This window comes from Mixophyes fleayi, chromosome 1 (genome assembly GCF_038048845.1).
Source record: "Mixophyes fleayi isolate aMixFle1 chromosome 1, aMixFle1.hap1, whole genome shotgun sequence".
In the NCBI taxonomy this organism is placed as follows: domain Eukaryota; kingdom Metazoa; phylum Chordata; class Amphibia; order Anura; family Limnodynastidae; genus Mixophyes; species Mixophyes fleayi.
In genome coordinates, this window is record NC_134402.1 from 435,065,877 (window position 1) to 435,083,629 (window position 17,753).

The following is a 17,753-nucleotide window of genomic DNA, read 5'->3' on the forward strand; positions in this document are numbered from 1 at the left end:
TAGTATTTGATATGTCTCCTTCCAATCAGGTGCCAAAGATGATTCTTCTGGTATATCTTTGCGTGGACCCAGGCTTAAAGGTCTTCACTTATGGTTCCTTTGTTAGAATGTTTGAAATCTCAAATAAAGACCACCCCAATGCTTCCTTTGTATAATGAGTTATCTGACAATGTGATGATCTTTTAGGAACGGTTATGAAGACGAGGTCCAAATGTACAAGTAGGCAGAACCTTGGCTTCATCATGCTCACAAAATCTTGTTTGCAAATAGCAAAGATTAAAGCAAAGATTAAAGCCGTCCTAACAAATGTGCAAAGTAATTGTAATTTGGCAATGTACCAAAGCGAGCACAAGATGAAATGCACTAATTAGGTCCCTCTGAATGTAAGAAGCTAGAAACTCAACTGAATACTTCTACAGATCCCAGTAACTGTCTAGTCACTGACTAATAATGGTGGGTGACCCCTGTTCGCTACAAGAGATACTACAGCAATCTTTTTATCTTCAACTTCCCCAATGTCTGTCTTGGGAGGTATGCGGGCAGTTACACCCAACAGTCCCTGCTTTGGTGAGACTGTCCCAATTCCTGAAAGGTGTGCCTTCGAGATCATATGGATATGGTAATGGAAATGTTATATATTTAAATCCCTTCACCCCTCTGTTTCATTTCAATAAAACCTGACACCATCAAAACAGGCCCTGGTGAGCCTTCACTGTACTTGGAAAGAACTGCCTTTACTCAACTACTACTATGGGCCAGTGCAAACATCTTCTGTTCTGCCAATGCTGCCAAACCAATCCTTGTTATTCAGTTGAACTTTTATTTATATTTTTTAGGTCCAGAAACGGATGACCATTAAATCTCTGATGACTGCTCTTATGACCATGCCGGCTCATTACCGCTACCTGTGTATGAGTCACCTGATTGGATGGACAGCTTTCCTTTCCAACATGCTGTTTTTTACAGATTACATGGGACAGGTGAGAGATGGAAAAACAAAACTCTGCAGGTCACACGAAGGTACAGTCTGTGTGGTTCTCCAATAAAAATGGAATATAATAAGAATCTATGAGTGCCTGCAGATTTCCCCTAACCGAATTTTCTGTGGTCACATTATGGTTGTGGTTCCCTCAAGATGTTGTGTGAATATTAAAAGTTTAGGAATGTTGTCAGATCCTGGTAATGGTCTACTTGATATCAAAGTAAATTAATTTAGTCTCAGAAAGGAAGACATTGTGTCTTATGTCTTTGACTTTTCTATTTGGTATACAACGGGTGAGGCCCAGTGGCGAAGCTACCATTGGTGTGGCAAGTGCAGTGCACTGGGGCCCATGGAGATATTGGGACCCGCTGCATGGCAGATACAGAAGGTTGGGGAACCCTGGTTCACTCCTCCCTGCACCGGGGTCCACAGCTCACTAGTTCCGCCTCTGGTGAGGTCTATGTGTTAGTATTGGTTGCAATAGTTCAGTCGCTTACCCTTGAATCCCTCTTAAGTCACCATGAGAGGTACAAATCTCCTAACTGGCAGACCAGCTTGTGGTCAATAAGATGCCAGTTTATTCATTGGACCCTGGTTTAGAGGACAAGCCGTTATAGACCAAGATTCCTGCCGCCTCTAACACACTTTACCAAGACTGCTGGCATCGTTACTTTGGCTGGAAGCCGAGATAATTCCCATTCTCCCATTCATATGTAACAGAAAAAATTGCACATTCAATTTACAATGAATATTGCTTCATGGCATATGTCTTCATAGTCACCTGTACTGATGTGAACTCAGAGTCTACTGTAGTAGCGACCCACTGCATGCAGATGTTGCCTACTTGCAGTAACGGTCTTGAGCTCGGAGTCTATGTATGTAGATGACTGCCGGTGGTACCAGGGTGATAGATGGCCACCATAATATTACTGATGCATTTGCTGACTTCACCACTGTCACTTCATTAGGTCCGATGTCTTGTAATTCTTGGAATAAAATATGTGCAATAATGATTCTTGCCACAAGGCAGGAAGTGTAATATTAAAGGTGTAAAACGTATCTTTTTTTTTTTTACAGCACGTGTTTGATAGATTTTTCATTTACAGATTGTTTACCATGGAAACCCATATGCAGCGCATAACTCCACTGCATACTTAATCTACGAGCACGGCGTAGAGGTTGGCTGCTGGGGCATGTGCATCAATGCAATCTCTTCGTCTTTGTACTCTTGTAAGTAACGGATCTGATGAGCTGCTGTGAGTCATTCTATAAACATGAGCATCTCTCCTTGCTACATATTTTTTTGATAAATGGAACTCTGGAACACTTTTTTTTATACAGCGCATGTATACGTTAAAAAAATAAATGAACTAAACACACTCTGGCTGCACTGTAAAATAGTTGAGTAGATTAAGAGAAGCTACAAATGAAACATTATTGGAAAATACGATTGTGGTAAATGACTGCAGTGGCGATGATACTATAACTGACATTAAAGTAATAATGTCTAGAAATCACATGTCGTACATCTGCAATATGTGTTCAAGAAAATACAGCTTTGTTGTTGTTATAATTAACAGTTATTTATACACTGATCAGTCACAACATTAAAACCACCTGCCTAATATTGTGTAGGTCCCCCTCGTGCCACCAACACAGCTCTGACCCGTCCAGGCATGGACTCCACAAGACCTCTGAAAGTGTCCTATAAACAAGACCTCTGAAGGTGTCCTGTGGTATCTGGCACTAAGACATTAGCAGCAGATCCTTTAAGTCCTGTAAGTTGCAACGTGGGACCTCCATGGCTTGGACTTGTTTTTCCAGCACATCGCAAAGATGCTCGATTGGATTGAGAACTGGGGAATTTGGATACTAAGTCAACACCTTGAACTCTTTGTCATGATCCTCAATCCATTCCTGAACATTTGTTGCAGTGTGGCAGGGCGCATTATCCTGCTAAAAGAGGCCATTGCCATCAGGGAATATTGTTGTCATGAAAGGGTGTACCTGGTCTGCAACAATGTTTTAGGTTGGTGGTACGTGTCAAAGTAACATCCACATGAGAGCCAGGATGCAAGGTTTCTTAGCAGAACATTGCCCAGTGCATCACACTGCCACCCCCGGCTTGGCTTCTTTACACAGTGCGTCCTGGTGCCATCTCTTCCCCAGGTAAAGAACACACATGCACCTGGTGATGTAAAAGAAAATGTGATTCATCAGACCAGGCCAACTCTTTCCATTGCTCCATGGTCCAGTTCTGGTGCTCACGTGCCCATTGTAGGCGTTTTCGTCAGTGGACTGAGGTCATCATGAGCACTCTGAGCAGTGTGCGGCTACACAGCCCCATACACAGTAAGCTGATATGCACTGTGTGTGCTGACACCTTTCTATCATAAAGAAAGACAGAAATTAAAGCTGCTCAATGAAAATATAGGTTCACAGCAGGTGCTTGAAAGGGTGAGGTTATCCAGAAAAGGAAAAAATACAGAGAAAAAAATCCCCAGCAACACCGCTGTGAACCAGTAAAAGAGTGCCTTTGTACTTGTACATAAAAATGCAGAATTCTGAGGTACACACACTTGCAAATACATGATAAACCACCTGCCGTTTCATGGTGCTTCTGCTAACAGGGTTGTCCTAACTCTAAACATTGAGTTACTATGCTCTGGTTATACATTCATGTGCTTTTAAATTGAGAGTTGCCTCCAAACGGCAATAGAGGACCGGCACCTTTTTATCATAGCCAACAAACGTTTCAGAAATTTGTGCTACAGTAGCTCTTTGTTGGGATTGGACCAGACAAAGTAGCCTTCGCTTTCCACGTACATCAATGAGTCTTGGGCGCCCATGACCCAGTCGCCGGTCCACAGGTTGTCCTTTTTTGGACCACTTTTGGTAGGTACTAACCACTGCATACCAGGAACACCCCACAAGACCTGCCGTTTCGGAGATGCTCTTACCCAGTAGTCTAGCCATCACAATTTGGCCCTAGTCGAAGTCTCTCAGATCCTTACGCTTGTCCATTTTTCCTGCTTCCAACACATCAACTTCAAGAGCTCACTGTTCACTTGCTGCCTAATATATCCCACCCCTTGACAGCTGCCATTGTAACAAGATAATCAATGTTATTCATTTCACTGGTCAGAGGCTTTAATGTTGCGATTGATCAGTGTATTGAACCTACGAATTACGCAGTGCTTTGCAGAGAATATTTAATTATTGACGTCCGTACCCACCCTAGTGAAGCTTACAACCTATATTCCTTACAACACAAAGTAGGGTTAATTTAGTCAGACCAGTATGTATTTGCAGTTTGGGACGGAGCATTGGGAGGAAACTCGCATAAACTTGATGAGAACATACAAACTCCACACAGATAGAGCCTTGGTTGGAAACGAACTCATGACCCAAGTGCTGTAATGCAGCAATGCTAACCACTGTGCTACCATGGTACCCATTAATATATCAAGCTGTTTGTGAAGCCTTTCATTATCATTTGCAACTGTTTACCAACTGCTTTTATTTCATCTCAACATTAAGAGCATATTTCCTTGTTTACATTATCATTACATTGAAAGCAAAATTTCTCTCTCTACTTTTCTGAGGCATAGTGCTGCGGAGGAGTATGGAATAATAGAAATCATAATCGGATCAGGTAAAAAAAAGCTATTAATCCCGGCTTTGTACCCCTGCTGGGGGAACATGTCGCACTGCCCTAGCTGGAATCCAGGCCAATCAGCTACAAAAAGGAAAAACAAAATTATTCTACCGCTCCAAGAAATAAATAAATGATAAAGTGTAATTATATAAATCTTCTACACAAATGGACCTGATATGACCCCATTGAAACAAGACAAATAAACGAATCAATAAAAATAAAAGTTGAACAATATTGGGAAATAGAATAGACAAACAACACTTAAATGAGGGAGAAATGTTATGCAGAACACATGGAAATGGATTAACTATCATTCTATTTAAATATGCTCATAAAATATAATACACTGCAATAATAAACATATAGTTTAAATCCGCAAAGTAGTGTAGAACATTAACCATCTCACTAAACATCCAGTGACACAACTGAGTCTGTAGTTCATAGACTCCATAGATAAAAGAAGAATTCCCTAATCCTATAGCTCCCTTCGTAATCCTATAGCTCCCTTCGTAATCCTATAGCTCCCTTCATAATCCTATAGCTCCCTCCGTAATCCTATAGCTCCCTCCGTAATCCTATAGCTCCCTCCGTAATCCTATAGCTCCCTCCGCAATCCTATAGCTCTCTCTGCAATCCTATATCTCCCTCCGCAATCCTATAGCTCTCTCCGCAATCCTATAGCTCTCTCTGCAATCCTATAGCTCTTTCCGGTAGCCTATAGCTCTCTCTGCAATCCTATAGCTCTCTCTGCAATCCTATAGCTCTCTCTGCAATCCTATAGCTCTCTCTGCAATCCTATAGCTCTCTCTGCAATCCTATAGCTCTCTCCGCAATCCTATAGCTCTCTCTGCAATCCTATATCTCCCTCCGCAATCCTATAGCTCTCTCCGCAATCCTATAGCTCTCTCTGCAATCCTATAGCTCTTTCCGGTAGCCTATAGCTCTCTCTGCAATCCTATAGCTCTCTCTGCAATCCTATAGCTCTCTCTGCAATCCTATAGCTCTCTCCGCAATCCTATAGCTCTCCATAATCCTATAGCTCCCTCCGAAATCCTATAGCTCTCTCCTTAATCCTATAGCTCCCTCCGTAATCCTATAGCTCTTTCCGGTAGCCTATAGCTCTCTCCGTAAGACTTTAGCTCTCTCCGCAATCCTATAGCTCTCTCCAGAAGCCTATAGCACTCTCCCTCACATCTGACGCGTTTCTTCACCAAAGTGACTTCCTTGGAGGTGACACTGTATTACTGGATTTATGGTGATATTTAGGGAGATCGATTGTGGGAGACACTTTTCCTAAGGTACTGGTGAGGTCTCACAGTCATAACAGCTTGAATTCATTACAGTGCAAAAATAAATAACAATACTTAATCAGGAGAGAGGATAACGCCAAAACAATTGCAGATATTGACTCAGAAACTGTCAAACATATAGTTTACATCCTTGTAATAGTGAATAGCCTTAACCTCCAATTATTATTATTATTATTATTATTATTATTATTATTGTTGATCTTTATGGGCACCACATGAGGTCCACAGCGCCCTACAGAAGACAAACCAGAAGACAGTACATGGTATAACAGTACAATTCAGTAAACAAATAACACTACAACTTATTACAATTAGGAATATAATGTGCCAAAGAAACTCATAGAAGGTCCTCCATCTGGTATGTTGAAATAAACATGCCCCAGTGTAGGATAGATTAGATATGTGTAATATATTATGTAATATATTATATATAGTCAGTTCTATGCGTTTTACATATTTGTTATGCCTTATTTAAATTTTGGGTACTAAACTTTTTAAAATTGCTCCACTTTTGTCGCTGCAGGAGCAGTAAATTCTGCTACATATAGCTATTTTTTCCCCCTGAGACTCTGCCGGCTCGAATACATTATCAATAATAGAGAAATAAATTTGTTAGTCTACATTAAATGGTAGCGGAGTGAAGGGTGGGGGCGTGAGAGTGGGAGGGCCAATTACAAGCTGCAATCTCTTCATTGTGACTTGTGATGCCTTAGGAGATAGGGTAAAATATATTTCCTAGGTGGTTGTGTAGCTTTAAAAAAATAATATACTTAACTACACTTGTTCTGAAATCCTTAGACGTGGTATGTAAGGCCATATTGTACATGGAACCTAATGTCTGTATACTTATATTTTAGGATTGGGTGCCCTTTAATAAACACAAGCTGATTTCTATAAAAGCATAAATAGCATTTATAAATATATAATGGAGGTCATCACAATAGAAAATACTGCAGACTTCCTGTCCATTATCCCACTGAGGGACGCGGCAGCCTTGAGCTGCCTCTTGCACAAAATATCTGATAAATGATGGCTGTAGCTTGCACTCGGCTGTACAGCAAATATATACATTCATCTTGCTTTCTTTCAAGGTATGGGAACCTTTACATATATGCCTGAATGTTATTAATAGCTCATTTATATCAAACCAATTGCATGTTAGGTGTAGTAGTTGTTTAGGAAATCCTGCATAGATAATGGAGCTCTGGTGCAGGGTGGTACTAATCTGTGCTTGCACAACAGACCATAGTGCATCAATTGCCAGAATTCAGCTCTCTAAACTTGATTTACCAACATTGCTGAGCTAACTGAGAGTTAAGCATCATGTTGGACTCCAGCTATTGATAAACTAAAAGTCCCAGTCTGCCCTGCAAGGCTGGTGGGATTTGCCGGGACTTGCGGTTTCCCTATAGTTGGGCAAACTGTTTTCCTGTATATTTCTATAATGGTGTCTCAATCTTTTTACAATAATATTTTACATTTTTTTTTAATGGTTTTATTTTTTTTTATATATATATAACTAAAGCAAATGCCAGCAACAGCGGGGTTCCCTCAAACCTGACATCCACAACTGGAAACCACAACGATTATCAATAATAATAATTAGTAGCACCAGTAATAGTTAGTAGTCCTTTATTTGCAGGCTTGGCATCTCAAACACCACACAGAATTTATGAAGGAAGAGATAATGTGTGAAATGTCTGTTGTTTGTTCATAGTTTGTCCTTGGATATTTATTTGTGCATCCTCACACAAGTCCATTTGCAGTCAATGCCCCAAAGACCACGGCGTTCAGAGATCTTGATTAAGGCTGAAGGAGAGCTTTAAAGCTCCGCTGGAATAGTGATCTGTCTTGAATATGAACACTTGACAGAGTTTGCTTAAGCCACTTCCTTCATTAGAATTTATTCAAACATTGTTTTGTGTAGACACTAAAGTATTTTTAATTGTATTGCAATCTTTTTTTAATATTAAAAATATTTAGGGAAATGATACTGTCATGATGTCGTCTTTTATCACCGGTGAGTTTTGAGTCATAATTTCAGTTCTACTTTAGGAACAGATATGTGTTAGATAACTTAGCACCTATGTAGTGACGTATTTTTTTATATAGAAGGGTACCAAGTCTTTTAACAAATAATTGCCCATTAAAATTAAGTTTGGATGGAATTCCATAATTCTGCATAAATTACCTATCCATAGTTTTCTGTTCCAGCCAATCCTGATGTCTGCTATTGTCCATCAATTCTTCTCTTGCTCTACCAAAGCAATCTTTTCCATTAGGTATTGAGTTGTTGATCAATGACACACTGCCAACAGGAATGAGGAGACATTCCCCAATGTCCATGGCAGACATTGGGGAACCCGTCACATTGGGCTGATGCTGATGACCTACCATATATAAAAGGAAACGGTCTACACAGTTGCATATTCATTGTACAGAAGGGGAGTAGCTTCCACATGTGTGCTAGGGTTCACTGGAATCTGCTGGATTACGTGGCTAAATTTGTCCAGGAAAGAACAGTAAACTCCCTACCATTTACCATAATCTCTCTGCCTCTTTGACCTGGTTACTGTTGGCAGAAACCTATTATCTGGGCACTTGTGCTGTTATATGTAATGTCCGCGGCGTTGGTGTTAGATGGTAAACCACAAGAAGCTTTTAGACTTAACCAATTTGTTGGTTTTATTTCAAAACTTGTTGTTATATATATATATATATATATATATATATATATATATATATATATATACATACACACACACACACACACACACACACACACACACTTGGTAGTTGACGTCTTTACAGTTCAACTGTCACTGGAAGAACCTGCTGAGAGCCGAACTTCCTGTCTGTGCATGCTCAGTAGAGTGATGCAGACGGCTGAAGGATGCCCCACTTCCTGTCTTCACTAAATCACAGGGGATACCACTACCATGATGGGAGACGGAGCATATAAACCATTACATTGCCAAGAATTCCAGCACTTGGGCTGAGTGCAGATGATCATTGCTGTTACTTGTGAAAAAGAGGGACTATTTTATGGTCTATGGGAAAAATATGCTGTGGATGATCCATTTGAAAGTATAAAACCCGAAGGCCTCACCATTTACTATTTGGGTAGCACGTGGCATAGTGGTTAGCGTTGCTGCATCCCAGTGATGGTCATGAGTTTGATTCCAACCAGGGCGCCCTCTCTGTGCAGAATTTGTATGTTCTCCTATATCTTTGTGCTCCCACAATCTAAAGACATACTAGTAGGTTAATTGGCCTCTGACAAAACATAGTAGGTGTCCGTGTGGTAGGGTATTTAGATTGTAAGCTCCACTGGGGCTGCCAATGATGATATGTAAGTTCTAAATAAACAACTATTAATGAATAAAAAAAAAATAATGTTCTGTTTTCTTGAATCTTTTTTCCAGATCTCCAGAAAGCATTGCTGCCATTTATTGGACTGAAGGGTCTTTATTTTGTTGGCTACCTTCTTTTTGGAATAGGAACGGGATTCATTGGACTGTTCCCCAATGTTTACTCTACGCTGGTTCTGTGCTCACTCTTTGGGGTGATGTCAAGTACTTTGTACACTGTGCCTTTTAATCTGATCTCTGAATACCATAGGGAAGAAGAGGTAAGTTCTCATATTAAAGTAATTATTTGCCCCTTACAGCTGCTGTATTCTCTGCTTGCTTCTGTGGGTGGTTGTAGTGTCTTCTGGGTAATTTTTACTTTGTTGTATCATTCGGTCAAACACTTAGCTGTAGCTCGGTCTCTCAAGTGTCCAAATTCGGGGGAACAGACGTCATTCAGATGCAGCGGGAAAATAATGCACAGTTATCACTGACGAAAATGATCGGCACCCGTTCATCAGGATTGAATAACATTAACAAGATAGATTTATTGTATATACAGTCACTAATTTACATTATCTTGTATTTTGTATCTTGTATTATATTACATTTTTTTTTGGAGTTAAAATCATCGCAAATCTCAATTCATGTGGTCTCATCACATCACGTGATCGCAGTAATCACATTATCACAACACAAATTAGTGTACACCACTTGACTTATGAGCTGACACTCTATCATGGTGGGATTGTCACTCTCTCTATCACTCCATGCTTCTTCTACACTTCAGCCTGCACATTAGTGTGCTTGTGTGACCTGTTTCTGACTATCAATTGACTTGTGCTCATCTGCACTAATGAAATCATCCTGCACACTGTTCAATATAGGAAGAAGTGTTTGATGACCTCATAATATGTATAAAGTGCCTCCACGGTTGACAGGCCAATCTGCCCCTGCTATGTTCACTGGCCAACCTAGAATGCAAATGTCTGTCATCCATGATTCAAGCGCAATGGGGAGGGGCTTCTGAGCAATGGGAAACAAACCCTAAGTGCATGCTTGCAAGGGGGACCCTCTGAAATTAGGACTGGGGAAGTGCAATTGTCCTATTTGACAGTATATGGGGTAATATCTGCGCAAACAACCAGTATAGATAGGAGATGGCAGCCAAAAACGGGGACACTGTAAAGGGGGGGACCCCTCCCCCTGGTTGGATTATAGAGAACCACAAGAAAAGACTTGGGGTAATCCCCAGGCGCCTGTAGTAATAGGACAATCAAGGAATATATATTAGGTATTTAATGTGATCAAAGCCTGATCGCAGAGATGAAATAAAGATGTGTATTGCATCTCACAATGTTGAAATCACACTGATAATAAAACAGCAAGCACGTATCAATTATGCAATCAGCACGGAAACTCTATGCAGCACATGTGACTATATCACCCACAATTGTTTGGGGCCTTGTTTTTATCGTGACTACACCAGTATATTGGATTTTGCAACCACTGCTGCCAACAAATCAAATTGAGCAGAATGGGTTTCTATTCAGCATTTCATATGTCAGCATGATTGATACGTGCTTGTTGTTTTATTATCAGTGTGATTTCAACATTGTGAGATGCAATACACATCTTTATTTCATCTCTGCGATCAGGCTTTGATCACATTAAATACCTAATATATATTCCTTGATTGTCCTATTACTACAGGCGCCTGGGGATTACCCCAAGTCTTTTCTTGTGGTTCTCTACAATTGTCCTATTTGTCTTGACTTAATTAATTGGGACCATAACAATTTTAAAAAGTCTTGAATTTAATAACAGATAAACAACATTAACATTTACCTGCTATATATCCCTTGACTCTTTCACTCTATACTTGATCAGAAATTTGTATTGGTAACATGCTTAATATCTATAGACTTCCCGTCATCTATTCTTGTAACCTGCTGGATTTCCTTTTCTACTGAACATTTAATATGAGGATTTAAACATTCTTTGAAAGCTTCTTAATGTATTAACAGATTTACAATATGCTTCAGGATTTTTTTTTATATGATTAAGTATAACAGTGTTCCAGTAATTATGTACACACAGACAGGAGTTTAGTGATAATATATATGTGTATGTATGTACAAGCAAACGGGACTCCAGTTAGATTATTCTGTGAGTAAAGTTAATACCAATGTTTCCTTCCTTTCTTTTCATCTCTATCTCCACTGGAGAAGCAATGGCAACGCCATGATACCGCCGTCGGGTCCAACAGAGAAGCTTAGCGTTTAGAATACTGAAGATAAAATGATTCTATTTAATCCTTCATAAAGCTATGTCTAGAGATAGCATTGGCCTGATGCCACTAGATAGTGATTGAACACTGGGGTGTTCAATGAATAGTTATGTTTAGAGGGAAATTAGAAGTGAAATGCATATTGTTTGGATATAGAATATTATTTTGTAACATGTGTTTCTGGTTTAGACATAACAAAGATAGTTGTGTTTGCGTGAGTGAGGCTTAACTGGTCTTATTTACATAGACACCCTTTAATCCCCCTCTGGTACGTGCATAGAACTACTATAAAGATCCCTGTTGTTGAACTGCTTCCCAATCTCCCAACAGTGATTACTGTACCTGGCTTCTATCATCTACATTAGGATATACATGGTCGCTGACTGGAATATGAAGGACCCACTTAGGAAAGCAACGGGAGGGACCCATGTAATAACACAACACTGGTTCATGGCCAGCCCACAGAGAGCGCAACTAATGCTTAATAAGTTTAATCTGTCCTCCAGCTGCCTCCTTCCTTTTCATTATACACATATATGTCATGCACCAGAGTTTGCTTGAGTCAAGCTTTCTAGATTCAAAGAGGAGCAGAGGCGGAGGAGTTGGGACCATAGAGGGAAGGGGGGGGGGGGCGTCATTAAAGGGGGGAATTGGGAATTGTGTGTGTGTATGTCTATGTAAAATACACGGAACGCCTATAATTTGAAATGATTTATAGTTAGGGGTATAGAACGCTTCCATATATAAACGTTTTAATGTCCTTAAGTGATACACAGATACGTGTGTGTGTGTGTAATATATATATGTATATGTGTGTGTGTATATATATATATATATATATATAAGTTAACCCGTGCATGATACTCATGCATTATAGTCAAATCAAGCTACTTAAGGTGTTAAAAAGTTTCTTGTCATGCATTTGGGCCTAGCCCAGGCCTCCTCAGGGGAAGAGCATTACTTCCCGATGCAAGCGCCCTTTTTTAGCGTGGTTTTGTCCACATGTCACCACCTCATCATTCTTCTCCATCACCTCATCCTTCATTTTCATCGCCACATCTATCCAGATGTCTATCCAGACACAGGGATCTCTCTCAGCGGTCCTGAGTATCACACTCCTCTCACTCTGTCACCCCCAGCAACCACCAACCACTCCCCACTGTCACCCTCGGCAACCACCAACCACTCCCCACTGTCGCCCCCGGCAACCACCAACCACTCCCAACTGTCACTTCTCCTTCAAGAAATATATATATATTTTTTTTAAATCTTCATAAACACTTTTAACAATTAACAAATTAAATTAACAAATTAAACATCTTAGTATACCAAATTTCAGCCCTTTCTGAATTTTTTTTCCACACACACACTAAGAATTTAGTAGGTCAGTGTATAACTCCGCCCAGCAGGTGGCGCTGCAGCTTGGTTTTATCTTTTCCACACACACACAGACAGACTAACACACGCCACTAGACATTTATATTATATATATATATATATATATATATATATATATATATATATATATATATATACACAAAAACATACATAAGTCCTCTGCACTCACCATGTACAGACTGGGGTGCAAGAGGGGGTTGCCCACATTGTATAGACAAGAAAATAGGGATACTCTGCACTCTCCAAACACATAATTAATGCTATATCAAGTACTGTTCTATATTAAAAACAGGGAATGTTAGTTCCACATATTGCAATATATGTTTAAGCTGACCAACTCACGCCAAAGTCTTCCCATTCTGGTCAGTCCTAACATGATCTTTGGCCTGAGTTAGTCAGCTTAAACATATATTGCAATATGTGGAACTAACATTCCCTGTTTTTAATATAGAACAGTACTTGATATAGCATTAATTATGTGTTTGGAGAGTGCAGAGTATCCCTGTTTTCATATATATATATATATATATATATATATATATATATATATATATACACACCTTCACTTTAGGTATTCTTGCAGACACCTCTTTTGGAACCAAAGAACTAGAGTCTAATGCCAACTCGCTTCCTGAATCCAAATAAACAACTGTTAATAAATAAAAAAAAATAATGTTCTGAATCCACCAGGGCCAAAGCAGCATGCCTATTCACCAGGACAGTCACACAGAATGATGAAGGACTCCCCATGGAGGGAGACATGTCCTGTTGCTTTGGACATTCAGCACGGAAGTGTCCAGGTCCATTACATTCAAAACAAACAGGTGGAGAAACTTTTCTTACTGGCTCCACCAGCCGTGGTGTCCAATTTGGCTTGAGCAATAGCTTTGGATTCTCCTCTGGAGCCTTAGACATGCGTTGCAGTGCTGAGTAATGGTCTATCGCCATAGCAAGTTACTCATAAGACTGTGGATCCGCTTGTTGCACCCATCTATGTAAGCTCCTTTCCAGCCCACGGACACAATGGTCCATTGCCAGTATCTCCACCATGCGGCCAGATGTATTGGTATTTGGCTGCAACCAACTCTTTATCACTTTAGATAGATCAGCCATCTGTGAACGAATTGATTTTCCTGGGAGCGCCAGTCATGGTAGCGCTGAGCTCTCCCCGATCCAGTGCCAAGATTTCAGCTTTTACTTCCTGATAGACAGCAACCTGCTCATCATATAAATCAACATAAGTACACTGAGCTTCACCGCTCAAATATGGCGCCAGCTTCTCCGTCCAGGTTCCTGGCAGCCAGTTTAGTCTCGTGGTGACTTTTCAAAGGCTAAGAGATATGTCTCCACATCATCTGAGGTGGTCACTTTCTGTAAGACAGGCACCTCAGACACATCATGCACCTGTCTCACTTGTGCTAGCCCTTTACGCAAGAGCTTGCTTATTCTCTATCTGGGCTTCTGTAACCTGCAGCATTTGGGCCTGCTGTGCTTGTAGCGTAACAGCTACAGCTAGTAATGCCCCCCTGCTGTTCCTGCTGCTAAGTGGTCACATTCACCAGAGCCCTCAAGAGTTCCTCCATATTGCTATTTTGGTGCACAGGAAAATGAAACTTTGCTTCTTTAATCATAAATTAAACAGACTTGTTTGTGGGAAAGGTTGTATGTCACTTGTAGTTCACAACAATAGCCATCATTCAATTTCATACACCTGCTTTGTGGTTAAGGTTTGAATCACATATAAACTCCACACATTTGCAGCAAAGATATTGTAATAAACAGTTTTACACATTCGCAACACTTTTTGCATGCAGCAAACAAACATTGTAGTGAGGAAGTTTTGCATAGCTCACCACCCTGGAATTGTTGGCTTGGGGGACAGCAATGATCTAGCTGTCTTTTGCACATCCCACGATGACACCACATTGTGAAAAGTGTGCAAACAGATGACTCCTCACACAGGTTTCTGCTGAACCACTTTGACGTTTATTTACTTGTCAGGATGACTAAACAGACTTGGCAATATATTCAGCAATCAAATGAAACATTCACAGAAATAAACACAGTCCCATAGCCCTAAACTCAGGCTGTCACAGTTAGGTTTCTACGTGGTCACCGGCCACTCTTTCCTTTACTAGAAGATGTCAATGTGTCCCAATTGCCTATATATATATATATATATATATATATATATATATATATATATATATATATATATATATATATATATATATATATATATAATGTAATGTTCTTAGTTACACACTTACACCCAGTGTTCTTCCCAGGACCTCTTTCCCGGGTTCTCCACCCGCCTTTTTTTACTTCCCGCACGGCTCTAGGAGTTTGACTGTGAACATTCGAGTCTTGCTGCGAGTGCGTTACTGTGACAGGCATCAGAGATCCATCCCCACTCTCAGTGCGATGTTATGAATGCAGGGCACAAAAGTTGGGAACACTTCTGTGCACAGAGTCATAGAGTGCAGGCGTGCGGTCTGTGTTAGCGTGGAGCATGTAGTGTTCTCAGAACCTCTCCTACTTTGAGTTGTCCAGCACAGTTCCCGTAATCCAGCAGCATTGCTGGTCCTATTCTAGCAGGCACTGTGTGAGTGTTGCAGTCAGCAGAGTGCCTTAGACCACTGACCACCAGTCTGACCAGTCCAGGCAGGCTCAGCAGCCAGGCACAAAAATATTAATTAATTAATTGTGAAATAAATTAGTGTGACCAGTCCAACCAACAAGTGGGCAATAACTGCAAGAGTTTTTATAAATAATATAAGTTTTGGCAACTTTGGTCCCTTCTTAATGCCACCTGGCCAGCAAAATTTTCTGGGGAGAACACTGTACACCGTTCCACTTACTGTGATACCTGTTGCTACCGGTCACGTAATTTGCTGTGTGCAATGGCGCTGGAGCTGCTATTTCACCTGACTTCTTCATGGAGTCAGACAACACATATGTCCATTGACCTGTATATGTATGTGTGACATGTAATTTGTGTGTGTAACTATAATACACATTTTTTTTTCCTAAGCACTTGTTTTGTTTTTTTTTTCTTTCCATTCGCACAAAACGATATCCTCTTTCCAGTTCCTAAAGTACATGTAACTTCTTTTGTTAGTATGGCAATCCTCATGGGAGAAAGATAATGGAATTTGTTCATATCAAAATCTTTTTTCAGAGGATCCCAATGATATCTGTGGGCGGCTTTGTGCTAAAATGGCCTAGTTGTTCCAAGTTTTCTATCTGATTTTTAATGTCAATCAACAAGTTGGCATTTCTTCTAAAGTTTTGTTTCAAAGTATACTGCCTAATTATATATACAGGCAAATCCAAAAATGCAGAAATTGAGACCCAATAATGTGGTAACAAAATAACTGCACAAACTAGCAGGGATGGGTCGACAAGTTTTAGAAATGTGCTTTTAGTGGAGATATTGCTTTTTTGAATGTTTTTATTTTACGGCAGTTTGGGGGGAAAAAATAAGGGCCATCTTTATGCTAATTAAAACAACATTACCGCGTGATAGTTTTCACTGACCTGCTGCTCCTCCTTAGTGGAGCACTGGAACTGCTTGTCGACACCTTTCAGGATGGTTTGCCGTCACCTTTCACAGTGTCTTGCCGACACATTTTATGATGGCTTGCCGACACCTTTCACAGTGTCTTGCCGACACCTTTCAGGATGGCTTGCCGACACCTTTCACAATGTCTTGCCGACACCTTTCACAGTGTCTTGCCGACACCTTTCACAGTGTCTTGCCGACACCTTTCACAGTGTCTTGCCGACACCTTTCACAGTGTCTTGCCGACACCTTTCACAGTGTCTTGCCGACACCTTTCACAGTGTCTTGCCGACACCTTTCACAGTGTCTTGCCGACACCTTTCACAGTGTCTTGCCGACACCTTTCACAGTGTCTTGCCGACACCTTTCACAGTGTCTTGCAGACACCTTTCACAGTGTCTTGCCGACACCTTTCACACTGGTTTGCCGACACCTTTCAGAATGGTTTGCCGACACCTTTCAGCATGGCATGCCGACACCTTTCAGCATGGCATGCCGACACCTTTCAGCATGGCTTGCCGACACCTTTCAGCATGGCTTGCCGACACCTTTCAGCATGGCTTGCCGACACCTTTCAGCATGGCTCGCCGACACCTTTCAGCATGGCTCGCCGACATCTTTCACAATGGCTTTCCGACACCTTTCACAATGGCTTGCCGACACTTTTCCCGTTACTCCTCCAATATAATAATAAAGTACAAACAAATCTTTCCTAGTCGACACTGTAAAATAACTGCAGACTGGATCAATTAGCAGACAAAATCTCTAGGATTGTGACAAATTTGGAGGTATAATATGAACGCTGTTGGATAATGTGACCTATCAATATTTTTAAAAACTGTTACGTAAATTCTGGAGCATCGCAGCTAATTGAATCTACCCCTAGGTGTCCGCAATCTTATCACAACCACTCCACTCGGCACAGCCAAATGCATTGACCAGCTCTATTCATTCCACTAAATGCAAATTGCAAAAGAAGTACGGATTGGCAATGCAAAAGCAGAACTTGAATACTGTGGGCCTGATTCATTAAGGAATGTAAATGTTGATAGGTGTCGTATTTTGCGTGAAATTAAACAGCTTGTGCCCAGAAATGAACTATCCGCCAGAGAGCACAAGTGTAAGTAATTCATGCTGGAGTGCAAAGGGCCGCTACGGCAGCCTACGATTTCAGGGGCGGATTTGGGAGGGGAATGGGCG

At 40.7% G+C, this 17,753-nt stretch overlaps 1 protein-coding gene across 2 annotated transcripts in view; it reads left to right on the forward strand.

Moving 5' to 3' along the window:
* SLC45A2 (solute carrier family 45 member 2) overlaps positions 1 to 17,753 on the forward strand; it is a 78,403-nt gene that overhangs the window by 41,383 nt on the left and 19,267 nt on the right. Inside the window, exons 5-8 of one of the 2 annotated variants that reach the window (XM_075184594.1) lie at positions 837 to 980; positions 2,089 to 2,212; positions 9,376 to 9,581; positions 11,921 to 12,005. In XM_075184594.1, the coding sequence (XP_075040695.1) occupies positions 837 to 980; positions 2,089 to 2,212; positions 9,376 to 9,581; positions 11,921 to 11,923 (477 nt within the window). In that variant the 3' untranslated portion in view covers positions 11,924 to 12,005. Of the gene's footprint in view, positions 1 to 836; positions 981 to 2,088; positions 2,213 to 9,375; positions 9,582 to 11,920; positions 12,006 to 17,753 lie in introns of those variants that run through there. The other variant, XM_075184587.1, reaches the window with a different exon arrangement.